Source organism: Gopherus flavomarginatus, chromosome 17 (genome assembly GCF_025201925.1).
Source record: "Gopherus flavomarginatus isolate rGopFla2 chromosome 17, rGopFla2.mat.asm, whole genome shotgun sequence".
In the NCBI taxonomy this organism is placed as follows: domain Eukaryota; kingdom Metazoa; phylum Chordata; order Testudines; family Testudinidae; genus Gopherus; species Gopherus flavomarginatus.
The window spans coordinates 9,601,369-9,617,297 of NC_066633.1; the positions used below are offsets into that span (position 1 = coordinate 9,601,369).

The following is a 15,929-nucleotide window of genomic DNA, read 5'->3' on the forward strand; positions in this document are numbered from 1 at the left end:
GACACCCCAAATCATTAGCCACTTAAAATTATTGTTATATATTTTGCATGGATGGAAGGGGATAAATCTGCTCTCCAATAGCCAGATTGTGTATAGGAACAGGTGAGTGGATTTGTTTTTTTTAAATAAAAACTGGTAAATATCTGCAAGAAGGACCGTCAAGACCTAAATCGGATTTGATAAACTAACGTGAATGTTCCTTTTTTTTAAACTCCAGGGACTTCCACTTCTACCCCTTATTCCACTCCTAGGCTAACCCTATCACAAATGCAAGGGCAACTACCTCAGATTCTGAGCCCACAATCTACGCGGCTGTCAACTGAGCCACAGCAGGTAATGTACAATGGGAGGGGGAGGGATAGCTCAGTGGTTTGAGCTTTGGCCTGCTAAACCCAGGGTTGTGAGTTCAGTCCTTGAGGGAGCCACTTAAGGATCCAGGGCAAAATCAGTACTTGGTCCTGCTAGTGAAGGCAGGGAGCTGGACTCCATGACCTTTCAAGGTCCCTTCCAGTTCTATGAGATAGGTATATCGCCATATATTATTATTATTAATGCACCTAACCATGGCACACCAGCATGTTATTACAAAGATGGTCACTCTTCTCTCCTTAAATTGACTTCTCCTTGGATTTGAGTATTTTAGAAATAGGAGCATTTGCTTTCAGTTGAGCAAGCATTGCAGCTTCTTAGTACAAAATCTGTACCTGGTATAGTAAATGTAATCTTCATAGATACCTTTTTGGTTTTGACATTGAGCATGGGCCAGATGTGTGTGTTTCATATAGGTTTTTATTACATATGCCTAATTGATTTGCTTATATTGTGACACAGGTTGCCATCTGGAGCCCCTCTGCAGTTTGTGGTATGAACACTCCACCAACCTCTCCAGGAATTGTCTCGTCGGAGTCCTCACAAACTTCATCACAGCCTTATAGCAAATATTTTAGCACACCTGGTATGTACTGCATTTCAGAGTTAGCATTTTAATGGGTTTTTTAACTTGGTCTAGAAGTGATACTTTTTAAAAATATCTTTGTAGGTACTTAGGGTTGCGTACAGGCTCTTTAAAGGTGAATCTAAGTGTTTTTGGAACTTCTTTAAACTGCTTTTCCCCTAAAAATTCTCTGAAGTAGTTTGCTGTTTGTAAGTTTTGACGTCTTTAACTATATCGTTACTTCACACTTGAATGGAGCATACAATTTTTTGAATGGGCGTCTTAAATGGGAACAGACAGTTCTGCATTTGAGTTCTCCAAATCAGCATTTAGACATCCAAGTGCTCATTTAACACAGCTGAGTTCTAATATGAACACTGATACAGAGAACTGGGTACCCCAAGTTAAGTACTAAAGTTTGAAAACTGGATGTCCTATATGAAACTGAAAATTATGAGGTTTGAATGGCAGATCATTTGAAGTGTGTATTACTTGAACTTTATGAATGTGAAATTAACTCAAATTAAGAAGGATATGGAGTTTTAATGGTGATTAACCTTTTCTTTGCCTTTTGAGCAGGTGGAAAAGGAACCCCTCTAGGAACACCTGCCACCTCCCCTCCTCCACCCTGCATTTCAGATGACTTTGTGCATGTTTCACTCCCTTCAGCTGCTGCCACACCTCCCAAGAAGGTAAAGGCAAAATGTAACTGCCAGGCAAAGCTGGCTTCAATCTCTGGTTTAACTTTTCGTGAGAACCTTTTTTTCGATCGTGGTTGTCTGTGTGTAAATCAAAAGTATTTAATTATGAAAAGTATAGTTTGGACCTTAACACAAACTAACAAATTGCCTATAACTTCAGGCAATTTATATTTGGGTTAGCCAACTCTGAAGTCCTTTATTGATGTGCCACTTAAGTCATCTGTCTCGAAAAATTCCCTCTCACTGAACATGTGCTAGAGCAGGGGTCGGCAGCCTTTCAGAAGTGGTGTGCCAAGTCTTCATTTATTCACTCTAATTAAAGGTTTCGGGCGCCAGTCATACATTTTAACGTTTTTAGAAGGTCTCTTTCTATAAGTCTATAATATATAACTAAACTGTTGTTGTTGTATGTAAAGTAAATAAGGTTTTTAAAATGTTTTAAAAGCTTCATTTAAAATTAAATTAAAATGCAGAGCCCCCTGTACCAGTGGCCAGGACCTGGGCAGTGTGAGTGCCGCTGAAAATCAGCTCGCGTGCCACCTTCGGCACACATGCCATCAGTTGCCTACCCCTTTACTAGAGGCTGCTTTGTGATAGATGTTTGTTGCAAAGAATCCTTATTTTCTTCCAGGAGGACAAACCGGATCCTGGGAGGCCTTCGCTGTCCCGACAGCAAAATGTCATAAACAGCGAGAAAGCGTTGGGTAAACTACATCCTCTTCTCCCACCTCTCAATAGTCTTACCCCAAAGCAGTGATCTCATTTGTGGATAAATGTTTCTAGTTACAGAATACTTCTCCCCTGCCCCTTCTCCATTTTTTCCCCATCCATTCCATAGTGGTTCCAGAATCTCACTCTAATGCTATGATTCAGCTTAATGTCATATGATAAAAACTTTTGATTTGTTTCCTGTTAACTATTCACCTCCAGAAATGCTTTGTGTGGACTGCCTTCTTAGCTGCCCCTCAACCCAACCCCAGTGTTCCACAATTAAAATATTTAATGTTTTTGGAACACAGCACTAAAGTGAAGGTTGCAAAAGATTAAAAAGGAGAAGTTCAAGTTTTGAGGATGATCTTTGGAAGCTGTCTTACGCTTAGATTCCTCAACTGCAAAAGGACTTGCAGTGTTATGCATCTGTAAGGCTGCCCATGTGTGTTCCTTCACTGTGTCAGCTGTTCAGGATAGACTCAAATGCTTCTGGAAGCACAACTTGGTATTTTTTCATGCTCCTGCAGTGTTACTATATCACTGCATTTGAGAGAACTCTTTCTAGTTCTACATGGAGTAGTAAAATCTGTAGAGAATGAGAGAAAAGTATCTTATTGGAAATGGAATTTATACTTGCCATTTCCTCTATCACTCACCCACACATCTCTGGAAGGGGTGGGAAAGGACTTGGATGGTACCACATTTAAGGTTCTAAAGAACTGCTGTAGAAATGTCTTCAGGGTGGAGAAGATACTGGAATTTAAAACTGGCTTTCCACAGTGGAGTTGTCTTGCAACACTGGTATCTGAACTTTTTGGTATTCGGCATTTGTGCAAGACTTTCCCAACTTGTGCCTGAGTTGTGAACCTATGGTTTCTATCCCTGCACTGCTTAATATGTGCTTCTCTATCAGCTGTCTCAGACTTTTGATCTGTTATTCAGTCACATATGGTTTAGTTTGTACTGCCTTCATTCAGTTAAGCTTTTTTTGTACGTAAGTACTGTTTGTTGGAGCAAGATCAGTGTTTTAAAGGGAGTTTAGAGGTGGCCTGGAAATCTAGCAGTGCAAACATATTTGAGACTTAAGCTTTGTCCTTCCTTTTCGTGGGTAGGAGAACTGCAGACAACATACTTCTCTTCTGTGGAGGAGACTAACTCATCTCACTCTGCAGTAGCACTTCTTGTCATTTCAAAATCACATTGGCTGTCTCTGGAGAGACCAGTGACCTAACACTTCAGGACTCTTTGATTTGCAGGTGGAGCAGAAATGGGGTACGCTCCTGTTTTGGGGAGGATCTAGAGGGATGGAGAATGTTGTTTGAAGACTATTTCAGCAGAAGTGGAAGATATCGTATTGTTAAGTCTTATGATGACACATGGCATCTGTACAATTAATTTTTTTTTTTTCTTCAGAAGTGCCTGGCAGTAAAAGTTCTGTAAATTTAAGTGATCTTCCAGAATTTTTAGGTTGCCTGGCCTCTGATGAAGATAGTGTTGAGAAGGACAGAGAAGAAGGTAATGTCTCTTGGTATCCTTATGTAGGTTTTATATGCATTTAGACCTCGAGCTAGTATGGTACTGAGTTTGATGATTCAGACCTTTTTAATTTTATCAAGCCAGATATAAATGAGTGTTACTGATTACTGCAGACAGAAGAAAATGTGTGGATTCAAGGAATCTATTGGGGATACCAGCTTCTTCCTGATAAAGTGTTCCAAAAGTGGCATAAATGTAGTTAGTTAATTTCACCTTGCTTCTTATCAACTCTTCCCACATAAATCAAGAGACTTCATGTTCGATGTACAGCAGCTCTGCACAAATTTCAGATAAGAATGAAATATCCTTAATGTCTGAAAGAAATTGTTGCTGTCAGGGTATACTGAGCCACACTGCCCTGCTTAATTGTTGTAACCCTCCCTATTGGCTTTGTCTTCCTGGTCCATTTAAACATTATTCTATTTTTGAAACCTCCTCCTTTTATGCAGGACTCCTTTTAGTGATCCTTATCGTTTACATATGTATCAATGTAAAAATCAGATTATTTCAGAAGTAAATGTAATACATAAATCATAGTAAACCCTTCTTTATGTGACTAGTGTTTGGCTGTATTTCCTATTCTTAATCTGGGAAGAATTTCTGACTTTGAAACAACCAGTAAGTCCCTAGTTGAGTCTTTTTTTTTTTTTTTTTTTTTTGCATTGGTTTAAAAATTTTTTTACCATTTACAGTCAAGAGTGAAATTTATTTTAATATCAGGGATCAAACTTTCTTAATTTTAGGATATTACAATTTACATTTTGTAAGAATTAACTACTTCTGCACACCTACCCCTGAAATACATGATGATTTCATAGTCCCTTTATTAAAATTTTCTGATCAAGATAATTTAGAAATAAAACTTTACTATGTTCCTTAATTAGCATGCCAGGCTAGATGGCACTACTCTAGATTTTCTTCTAGTGACTTTATTTGGGGCCTGAGCTGAAGTCTATTGAAGTCAGTGGAGTGACTCCATTGACTTCAATGGATTTTAGATCAGGCACTTTTTAGTATCTCTTTTCACTCGCTTTTAAGATTTTATTCCAAAAATTTATATAATTTTTAATATCTACAGGTTAACTTGCATTTTTTCCATTCCTGTTCTGTTAGTTTTCTGATATTCTGTAAAACAGCATAATATCTGTGTATTCTAGCTCCATAAACAGGGATAGCCATTATTTAAAAAAAAAAATTGTTGCAGTTCCCCTAACTATGCCTTTGAAAAATTATTCCATCCTAAAGTCTGTCCTCCTCATTTCTAGTATTCACAACAGCCTTATTTCCCCACAAGTAAAAATCCAAATTCTTTATTAGGAAGTAGTTAGCAGAAAAGGAAAAGAACTTCCTTTCTGCCAAAATTTCTAAAAACAAACTTATAAGAGGATAAGCAAATATTTTCTTTTTGTATAAAAACAGACTTGCTATGTGGAAAATTCACACTTATGCAGAGGACTACTGCAAGGTTTATGTACCACTTAAAACCCTATTTTGAGTGAGACAGTGGTCAGTTTCATAGTATTGTCTTAACACACATTGTGTTGATAGGGTGTCTTTCAATATTTTCTTCATAGTAGCGCTATAAGGGACAATGTAACAGTTTTTCCATGTTTAGTACAGTTCATCTCCCTTTTTTCTTACAGATTTATGACTCTTTAATTCAGAGGCGTTTTTTTCCTGTGGATAAACTGAACAGTATATTTACAAATTTATCACTCTTCTTTGGAACTTTAATTGACAAAGACTCAAATAGAATTTAAAAAAAAACTGTAGAAACAAAGCGAATTGATTTAAATCACCAGTTTTGATCATGATTTAAATCAGCAAGCAGGAACCCTTGATATATATAATTCATCTTTATACTTTTTAATTACTTTCCTAATGAAAGGTTGATTCTCATTGGTTGACAACCATTAAAACATGTTGATTTATAACTAGATATAGTCTTTTTACATGGACTTTGGTGCTTCTTTTTGATAACCAGGAGGATACACTCTATCTATATACTTGTATTTCAGCAACTATATAGCTTACCTTACCTTTATTTGGTTTCTGAATTTTCACATTTTTTATGTTAGAAAATGGTGAATGATGGATTTCTTATTTACTGAATTGATTTTTTTTCATTTGTGATTTGTGTAAAGCGCTATTTGGATAGAAATTCAAATTCAGTTAAAATGCACAAAATAACATTTATTTTTTTTATTCAATAAAACTACCTTAAATGTGCTGGATATGTTTAAAAAAACCTTATCAAAACAATCTTTGCATTTAAAACTAATAGTTTTATTAAGTGAAGTATTATCTGTAGTTAGTGAATTGAACTGATGATTTCTGGTCAGAATGTCTTTCAAGATTTTAGAATTAATAGATCTAATTTTTTCATACCTAGTTTTTATTCATAGATTGGAAGAGGAAAACAAGCTTTCCTGCTTTATTCAATAGTTCATTTCAGTGTTAAGAAATTGATTGGAAGCTGAAAAACTGAAATGAAGAAAAGATTCTCTCTGCACCTGCAGAAGAGACTACTGCTGTCAAAAGCTGGTTTAGCACTTTCACAAACTCTGGTTCCGAATGTTTATTCAGTGACTTTCACTATTATTCAAGGGGTTGACTTCTACCTCAAACTTAGCAGCAAATATGAACTGCTGAATATTTTTTGTGGTTGATTAAAATGATTGTAATTTGTAATAAGTTTAGGCCTTAAAATAAGTCATCAATTTGAAACTTAATTTTAAGTATTAACTAAATTTAAAAAACATCTGATTTAAATAAACCAATTTTAAAATGTTTTTAATTGGTGTTTTTATCCACCCTGTATAAAAAGGCAGGTTTATCTGCTTTATTTCTAGCTTCCAATTTAATAAAACCTACTCTTATTTGTATTATCTTAATAGTGGTAAATAATGTACATTCTATTGTGCATATTCCCAAATACTTAGTCTGGTCCATCTCAATTTGAAAAATCTTCCCAAAGTTTTAAGAACTCAAATTACATTGTGAAAAATTCATCTCTGTCATAAAGCCATGAGTTAATTTCCATCCCTCAGTTTTGAAATTGTACCCTGTTCTAATTTTACATGAAGAAAGTTTACAGGATTTGTATCCCAGGTTACAAAGAGCAACCCTGAGTGCATACCAGGTAAACTGATGTCTAAATGTTCACAGGAGTTGGTTTGCGGTGAAAGGTGGATTGTCTTAACACAGCACCAAACTTATTTTTTTTTTAAAGCTTATTTGCCTATTAACTGCCTTTTTCTTTTTTTCTCAGATGCAATATCAAAAGAGATCTCTGAGATCACTACAGCAGATGCTGAGCCCGTGGTGCCTAGAGGAGGATTTGACTCTCCTTTTTACCGCACAAGTGAGAGTTTACCAGCCTCTCAAAAGAAGCCCCTTTCAGTAGCCTCCAGTGTTCAAGGACACAGTCTGAGCTCTGAACCGTTAGCCTCGTCTCTGGACAAATCTGGGCCTGAGGGTGCACGAGACACACCTAAACAAGCATTTACTCCCATTGACAGGCCCTGTGGAGCCTCTGATGAAAGCCCTGCTGGTAACAGGGTAGGCCAATCCTCTATGGAGACTAGTATCCTCACTCCCAGCCCTTGCAAAGTACCAGCACAGAGAAGAATGGGGTTTGGGAGTGGGCAGCCTCCCTCATATGAGCATCTTTTTGAGGTTGCATTACCAAAGACTGCCTACCTCTTTGTTAGCAAGAAGACTGAGGAGCTGCTAAAGAAAGTCAAGGGAAACCAGGATGAAGACTGCACATCCTCCACCTCTCCAATGGAAGTACTGGATAGACTGATACAGCAAGGAGCAGATGCACATACCAAGGAGCTCAGCAAGTAAGTGTCTACAGACCTTGCTCTGCAAACACTTCGTTACCACTTTCCTTGTCAGTCCATATATCAGTAGCTGTGCCTGAAAGGCTGCTTTGCTTGGAAGCCAAGAAGCTCTGCAGACATGGCTCTGTAGTCCTTATACTGAAAGTGCATAATTGCTTCATGTTAAGTTACCTCTTCAGAGGTGCCTAGCTGGACATGCATGAGTTCTTGAAAGTGAACTTTTTATCCAGAGTGGTAGCTTAACACTTATCTGCATAAGTAAAATGTCTTTTTGAAGGTAGAATTTACCACATCTGAGGTGGAAATCAAACTCAAACAGCTAATGGGGCCCAGATAATCTCCATTCTAGAATATTAAAGGAACTGACACATGAAATTGCAAGCTCAATAACAAGGATTTTTAATGAATCTGTAAACTCAGGGGTCATACTATGACTGGAGAATTGCTAATATAGTTCCTATTTTTAATAAAGGAGAAAAAGTGATCCAGGTATCTACAGGCCTGTTAGTTTGACCTCAATTGTGTGCAAGGTCTTGAACAAATTTTGAAAGAGAAAGTAATTAAGGACATAGAGATGAACGGCAATTGAGATAAAATACGATATGGTTATACAAAAGGTAGATCATGCCAAACTAACCTGATTTCCTTTGAGAAGATAATTGATCTTTTAGACAAAGGAAATGCAGTAGATCTAATCTACCTAGATTTCTGTAAGGCATTTGATACAGTTCCACATGGAAAATTACTAGCCAAATTGGAGAGGATGGGGATTAATATGAGAATTGAAAGGTGGATAAAGAATTGGTTAAAGAGTTGACTACGATGGGTGATACTGGAAGGTGAACTGTCAGGATTGGTCTTGGAATCAACCTTATTAAACATTTTTATTGCTGACTTTGGTACAAAAAGTGAGTGTGCGCTAATAAAATTTGCGGAGGACACAAAGTTGGGAAGTATTGCCAATACTGAGAAGGATCCAAAATATCATACAAGAAGATCTGGATAACTTTGTAAACTGGAGTAATAGAAATTTGGATGAAACTGAATAGAGCAAAATGCAAGGTAATGCATTTAGGGACCAACAACAAGAATTTTTGCTATAAGCTGGGGATTTATCAGTTCAAAGTGACAGAGGAAGAGAGAGACCTAGATGTATTGATCACAGGATGACTATGAGCTGTCAGTGTGATACAGTTTTTTAAAAAAGGCTAATGCAGTCCTAGGATGCATCAGGTGAAGTATTTCTAGTAGAGACAGGGAAGTGTTAATACCATTATACCAGGCACTGGTCATATCTGGTCTGGTATACTGTGTGCAGTTCTAGTCTCCCATGCTTAAGAAAGATTAATTCAAATTGGAACAGGTGCAGAGAAAGGTTACTAGGATGATCTGAGGAATGGAAAACCTACTTTATAAAAGGAGACTCAAAGAGCTTCGCTTGTTTTGCCTAACCCAAAAAAATGCTGAGAGGAGATCTGATGTATTTATAGAGAGCAATCATAATAATAAATACCAGGAAGAGAGAGGAGTTATTTAAGTTAAGCACCAATGTGGACACAAAAACAAATGGTTATAACCTGGCCATCAACAAGTTTCAGCTCAAAATTAGGCAAAGGTTTCTAATCATCAGAGGAGTCAGGTTCTGGAACAGCCTTCCAAGTGAAGTGCTGCTGGGCAAAAAACCTACCTGGCTTCAAGACTGAGCTTGATAAGTTTATGAAGGGGATAATATGAGGAGATTGCCTACAATGGCATGTGGCTCATTGGCTACTGTCAGTAGCAAAAAAAACCCCCCGAACTACTGGAGATGGGACACTAGATGGGGAGAGCTCTGAGTTACTACAGAGAATTCTTTCCCAGGATCTGCCTGGAGGGTCTTGCCCTCGTGCTCAGGGTCTAACTGATGGCCATATTTGGGGTTGAGAGGAATTTCTCCCTGGGTCAGATTGGCAGAGACTCTGGGGGTTTTCTCCTTCCGCTGCAGCATGAGACATAAGGCACTTGCAGGTTTAAGCTCATGTAAATGGTAAATTCTCTGTAATGTAGTCTTTAAACCATGATTTGAGGATATCAGTAACTCAGCCAGAGGTTCTGGGTCTATTTCAGGAGTGGGTGGGTGAGGTTCTGTGGCCTGCCATGTGCAGGAGGTCAGACTAGATGATCACAATGGTTCCTTCAGACCTTTAAAGTCTGAGTCTGTGCATAACTGAAGGACTCTTGCTGCCTTTGCTGATGGAGCTCAGCTGTGTTACTAAACCTGATGGTGAGGAAGTGGGGTCCACTGGCTGCCTGTCTCTAATTGGCTTGGACGCTTGTCTGAGACGCAGTTAGGTCGCGCTTATGTTGACCTAATTATATCAGTGTACACACTACAGCCTTGTCCTACTGATTATAGAAGTGCCCGCAAACACCGACATAACTCACCCTACGCCTCTTGTAGAGGTATTTTGTCGGTCCAGGGCAACACGGTGTCTGTGTAGATGCTGCTATTGGCTGTCTTGTCTTGCTGGAGCCCTGAAATTGACAAGGAAGCTGGGCTGCTCATGCCTGGCTCCCCACTTAAGGAGCTGAGAAGCCTGAGCAGCTGCCCCTGCTTCCAGCGGAGAGTCAAGAATCCTAGGGGGTGGCTGGTCCCCTTGCTCCTGGTGGGGAACTGCATGCACATACCACATACCGCCCCCCCTCCCACACACTACCCCTTTTCAGTCAGTGAAAGCACTCCAGAGGAGGATGCACACCACTGACTGAAGGAGGGTAGTGTGGACATGTCAATTTAAAGTCAGTAGTGTAGACATGCCCTTAGATGACATGAGAACAGAATTAGGTATCCAGTAGTGGGATGAAGTCTAGTGGCCAGGAGAAGCATAGCAATTCCTTCCCCCAGTATGAAAGTCAGGAACTGGAAAAACTTGTTTGGGCCAAGATGTAAGAAGGGAGAGTCGTATATTGATACATCCATGTCTGTTTTTATTTCCTATTATGCACTCCCTTCATCTCCTTATCCTACTTCCTGTTCTGCCCCTTTCTCAAGCTGCTTTTTACACTTGGGACAGTCTCTCCTTTTCTGTCTACCAAGCACCCTTGCTGTCTTTCAAATTCCTCCTTAAAGCCCACTTCTTGCAGTGATCTTTACAACCTCTCGTCTGAATTATTCTCTAGTATGATGTTTCATTTGTTAGATTACAAAGCCTTAGGGATGGGGTCTGTATTTCAATCTGCCTTATAAAGTGTTCACTTACAGTGTATGAACTATTAATACTGTGTTTTTATTTCCAGATTGCCTCTGCCAAGCAAATCTGCTGACTGGACTCACTTTGGAGGTAAACAAGTTTTTCTTGGTTTAGGACCATAAATGTAGTCCATAATCAGTAAAAAATGCATTTCTTTGTATCTTCTTCTACTTGGTTAATTAAATGATGGACTGCATATTTATTTGGCTTCTTTCTTTTCACATGCTGAAGTTGGATGGTGACTGCCATTGGGATGTAGTTTATCTGCTCAGGAGATGATGCACTTTTGTTTCAACGTTAGAAGTTTCTTTCTCTTTGGAAAGTGATAATTCCCTTTCCTACAGAACCAAGAATATTACCGTGTGCTTCTTTCCCCAACCAAATTGCAGTGGTACTCATGCCCATTATCAAATCTTCAATTGCATATACTGCCTTCTTCAAAGGGACACTGATTCTCTTTTATGGTTTTGTTTTTATGGCCACCTATGTAGAAACGAATACTCCTGAGGTGAATGGCTCTCCAGTTATAAAGCTGAATTCCACCGGGTTTAAAGAACTATTTAAATATTCCCCCTACTGCACCCCCAACTGATAAGTCAGGGAGCCTAAAACTGAAATCTTTCCTCACCATTTAACACACATCTCACAGTTTTGTCATCTTAGGCTTCCTTTTGACTTCCGTGTTGGTGATCTTTACTGCTCTAGGGAGATGAAAAAAACGAGCCAGTTGAAAAATCCATATAACTAGGAGGCAGCAGGATTTTAGAGCAGAAGTCATTTTTGGACATATTGGTCTGGTTCCCTTAATTCAAATAAGTTCCTCCTCTTTCTTCACCTGAGGCAGCCGGAAGTTCCACTTAAGTCATAACTGACTTAAGCACAGTTTTGTCAATCAAAAACCTACCCTGTACACTGTTAGAAATCTTTTAAATGTTGCCTGTGCTTAGAAATGCTTTTAGATAAATCTGTCTTACTAAGGTAGGATGGCGAAATAACAAAGGAGTGTGAAATTGGTCTGTCTGAAATCTTTCCAGTGGCTTTTTGGAAGACATCCTCTCCTGAAATATTTAAAACTGACATTTTTAAATGGCTTGAGGCTAATCTCAATCTTAACACTTTAGCTGATGCAGTAAAAGCTGTGTCCTACAATTTCTCATTACTCTTTCCCAAAAATAGTCATGTAAGCCACTCATGAGCAGGTTGCTCATGACAAAAACATGTAATGTAGGAGAAAATGTTGGCAGGGAAACAGACTTCAGTTTCAGGCTTCAAATGGGTTGTTGCATTTTTTTTTTTATAATTATGAAGGCTGTGTACGTTGGAGGAATGAGCTACAGGCTTAGAAATTGAAAGGTCCTAAATTCTAATTTTAATTCTGGTTCTGTCACTGATTTGCTGTGTAACTTCATGGAAATTAGTTCTTTCAAATTCTGTGGGTAAAACTTTCAAAAGTGTCTTAGGTAGCACTGGAAGTCAGTGGCACTTACGTAGCTTAGGCTAGGTCTGTACTGCAAAGAAAAAAACATGGAGCCCGGTCTCAGAACCTAGGTCAGTTGGCTTGGGTTGCAGGGTTAAAAATAACAGTATAGACATTCCCCCTCAGGCTAGAGCCTGGGCTCTGAAATCTGGCAAGAGGGGAGGGTCTTACAGCCTAGGCTTTAGCCTGAGTGGGTCTACACTGCTATTTTTAGTCCGGCAGCCTGAGCCCTGCAAGCCCAAGTCAGTTGACCCAGGCTCTGAGACCGGGTGCCGTGAGTTTTTTTTCACTTTGTAGTATAGACATAATCTCAGTCACACTTTCTAAAGTATCTAAGGGTATGTCTACACTACCCGCTGGATCGGCGGGCAGAGCTTGATCCAGCGAGGGTTGATTTATCGCTTCTAGTGTAGACGCAGTAAATGGACCCCCAGGCACTCTCCCGTCAACTTCTGTACTCCACAGCCGTGAGAGGTGCAGGCAGAGTCGACGGGGGAGTGGCATCAGTCAACTCACCGCGATGAAGAAACCACAGTAAATCGATCTAAGTATGTCGACTTCAGCTACATTATTCACGTAGCTGAAGCTGCATAACTTAGATCGATTTCTCCCCCTACCCTCAGTATAGACCAGGGCTAAGCCATCTAAGCATTCTAGAAAACTTTACCCCCATCTGTAAAATGTAGATAATAAATTGGTACCTATGAACTGTGGGTATGATGAGGATTCAGGACTGTATAAAGCTTTTGAACATGTAAAGTTTTGTGCTAAGTATTGATACCTTTTTATTTAAATTCCTAATTTTTTCCATTCAGTTTTGCAGTTAAAAAATAACCCTGCAAAAGTAGAAAGGGCCTGAATGAGGATGTAAATTTGAATGTGTGTAATAGAATCCAATATATTTAGCAGTAACCTTTGCTCTGTCATTTAACTCCTGTCTAGGTTCTCCCCCTTCAGATGAGATTCACACCCTGCGTAACCAGCTGCTTTTGCTACACAATCAGTTATTGTATGAGCGCTTCAAAAGGCAACAACATGCCCTTCGGAACCGGCGACTCCTGAGGAAAGTGATCAAAGCAACAGCACTGGAGGAACATAATGCTGCCATGGTGAGCAAGGATTTAAGTGCTGTGCATGCCAAGAAGTGCTACCAATACATCACTATCTAATCTATGAATACCTGCCCCAGACAACATCTACTGTAGTATCATAGAACTTTAAAATATTTTAAAGTATTTATTATTGAACTGGTGGTGGTGGTGGTGTTTTTAAAGTAACCTTCGAACACTCCAATTTTTGTGATTGTGGATAATTTTGATGCATTGTGATTAGCTGAAACTGGAAATTTAATGTAAAGGGCATTGAACTGAACACATACATGAAGAAGCCAACTGGCTTAAGTAACTGCCAAACTTTGCTTAGAAAGTCATTGTGATTTAACAGTCAGTGTTGTGCTTGCTTAACATTTGGGCAGTCTTAACATTAGGCTAGTAACCTTGTTAAGTTTCCTGAAGAGGTACATGCTTTCCATTTGAGGAGGAGGAATGCTGGCAGAAAGCTAAGTATTTCAAGTGTGTGCTCTCTCTGAGTCTCTGAATCTGGCCCTAATTAGTGATGGAAACTTAGTGGTGTGGAGTCCATGTGAAATAACGTTAATCTTGTTTGAATTTTTATGTCCACATTATAAAAGCTGTCATGTAAATTGGGATCTTTGTTGCAGTCTCAGCAAAGAGGCTAAGAAAGAAATAATTATTGGAAATGGAATTACTCTCTCTTCCCTGAGGCAGTCCCTTTAGGTCACCACTGGAGTGATGTGGAGGAACATACATAACTGCTGACCATATTTTGTGGATGTAACTTCAGTTTCCAGTATATTCAACCTGGCACCTTTTAACCATTTCTTTAAAAAAAGAAAAAACCCTTTTTGTATAAAGAACATACTAAAGTGCTGTAACATAGCCAAGTTTGAAGACTGTGTTATTAGTGAGTTTTGGTTTTGATCCTTTATTTGGTGGCTGACTTGGGGCAGTGGTCTCTGATCTACTAGTTGAAGTAAAAGATTTGATCATCTGACTTCTGGTATATGGTTCCGGACAGAAAGATCAGCTGAAACTACAGGAGAAAGATATCCAGTCCTTGAAGCTTAGTCTGCAGAAGGAGCAGGCCAGGTACCACCAGTTTCAGGAAGAGCATGATAATATAGTGGCTCAGCTTCACAGCCAGATCCGACAGCTGCAACATGACAGGGAAGAATTCTACAACCAGAGCCAGGAATTGCAGGTATGAAACGTAGCATGGAAAAGCTATAGTGAACAGATAATCTAGCTTTAAAAATAACTCCCCTAATGATCTGGCATGAAATGGCTCTTAAGTATATTAAACCTCTCACTTCAATCCAAATAAGACAACATGCAGTTAAAAATTCATCTAAGTTGATTCCATTCTTTGTGGCTTTGTTCTATTTTGCTTTGAAATGGCAAATTGCATGCTTTTTAACTAGTCTGTAGATAATGATCATTTTTATTGTTTAGTCTGTAACCGCTGATTATGCTGTGTAGGAGGAATGCTGACCATCCTGCCAAATGTGTATTTTGCCAGGTTTGTAGTACAGTTTCAGAGCCTTAAGCCTCTTGCTTTCTATTTGAACAGACCAAGCTGAAGGACTGTAGGAATATGATTGCAAATTTGAGGTTAGAATTAAAGAAAGCCAACAACAAGGTGTGTCACACAGAGTTACTTCTCAGCCAAGTTTCTCAGAAGGTATGATTCCCTTTGTGGCCCTTTTGTTGTGTCCTTTTTTGCTAGTACCCATTTTCAAATTTCTCTTGGTTCCTCATAAGGCCTTTATCACGTTGGGTTAAGCTGCCACTGGCTGCAAAGAGGTGGGATATCACTGTGCAGCTCCCCCTTGCACCTTCTCTCCCCCGGGTTATGGACTCAGCGGTGAGGCTGCACCCAACCCCCAGCCCTGACAGCGCAAGGACTGGACCTTCCCAGAAACACCCCAGGGCCCTGCCCCTCCATGCCAGGTGCACCAGGTGTGGGCAGGCTGGCTCAGGAAGGCAGGATCCAAGTGTGGAGGGGCTTAATGTGGGGAGAGCCAGGTGTGGGTTGAGAAGGTTCTGTGTGGGGCAATCTGGGTGCGGGTGGCTCAGTGGGAGATGTGGGTGGAGGGGAGATCTGGATGCACAGAGGCTTGTTGGGAGGTGGTTCTGGATGCAACAGTAATGGGACTCTGCAGGGTGGTCCAGGTGAAGGTGATTGGGGGTCTGGGTATGGGGGACTCTGGGGGTTCCAGATGCTGGGGGAGTTGGATCAGTGGGGTGGGGATCCAGGTGCAGCTGCTTGGGCATTGGGGGGGTGGGATCTGGGTGTGGGTGGCTTGTCAGGGTGGTCCAGTTTCAGGGGGAGTGGGGCTCAGCAGACAGGTTCTGAGTATGAGCAGGTGAGGCTCGGCAGGAGGGTCTGGGTGTGAGGGGGTCTGGATGCACA

The 15,929-nt window shown here is 39.9% G+C and overlaps 1 protein-coding gene across 7 annotated transcripts in view; it reads left to right on the forward strand.

Moving 5' to 3' along the window:
- TSC1 (TSC complex subunit 1) overlaps positions 1-15,929 on the forward strand; it is a 52,605-nt gene that overhangs the window by 28,258 nt on the left and 8,418 nt on the right. For 5 of the 7 annotated variants that reach the window (XM_050926619.1, XM_050926620.1, XM_050926618.1 and 2 more), the window contains 10 exons: positions 218-333; positions 832-955; positions 1,514-1,626; positions 2,267-2,339; positions 3,760-3,861; positions 7,154-7,730; positions 11,007-11,050; positions 13,380-13,546; positions 14,535-14,717; positions 15,087-15,197. In XM_050926619.1, the coding sequence (XP_050782576.1) occupies positions 218-333; positions 832-955; positions 1,514-1,626; positions 2,267-2,339; positions 3,760-3,861; positions 7,154-7,730; positions 11,007-11,050; positions 13,380-13,546; positions 14,535-14,717; positions 15,087-15,197 (1,610 nt within the window). The remainder of the gene's footprint in view (positions 1-217; positions 334-831; positions 956-1,513; positions 1,627-2,266; positions 2,340-3,759; positions 3,862-7,153; positions 7,731-11,006; positions 11,051-13,379; positions 13,547-14,534; positions 14,718-15,086; positions 15,198-15,929) is intronic. The other 2 variants (XM_050926623.1, XM_050926624.1) reach the window with 2 other exon arrangements.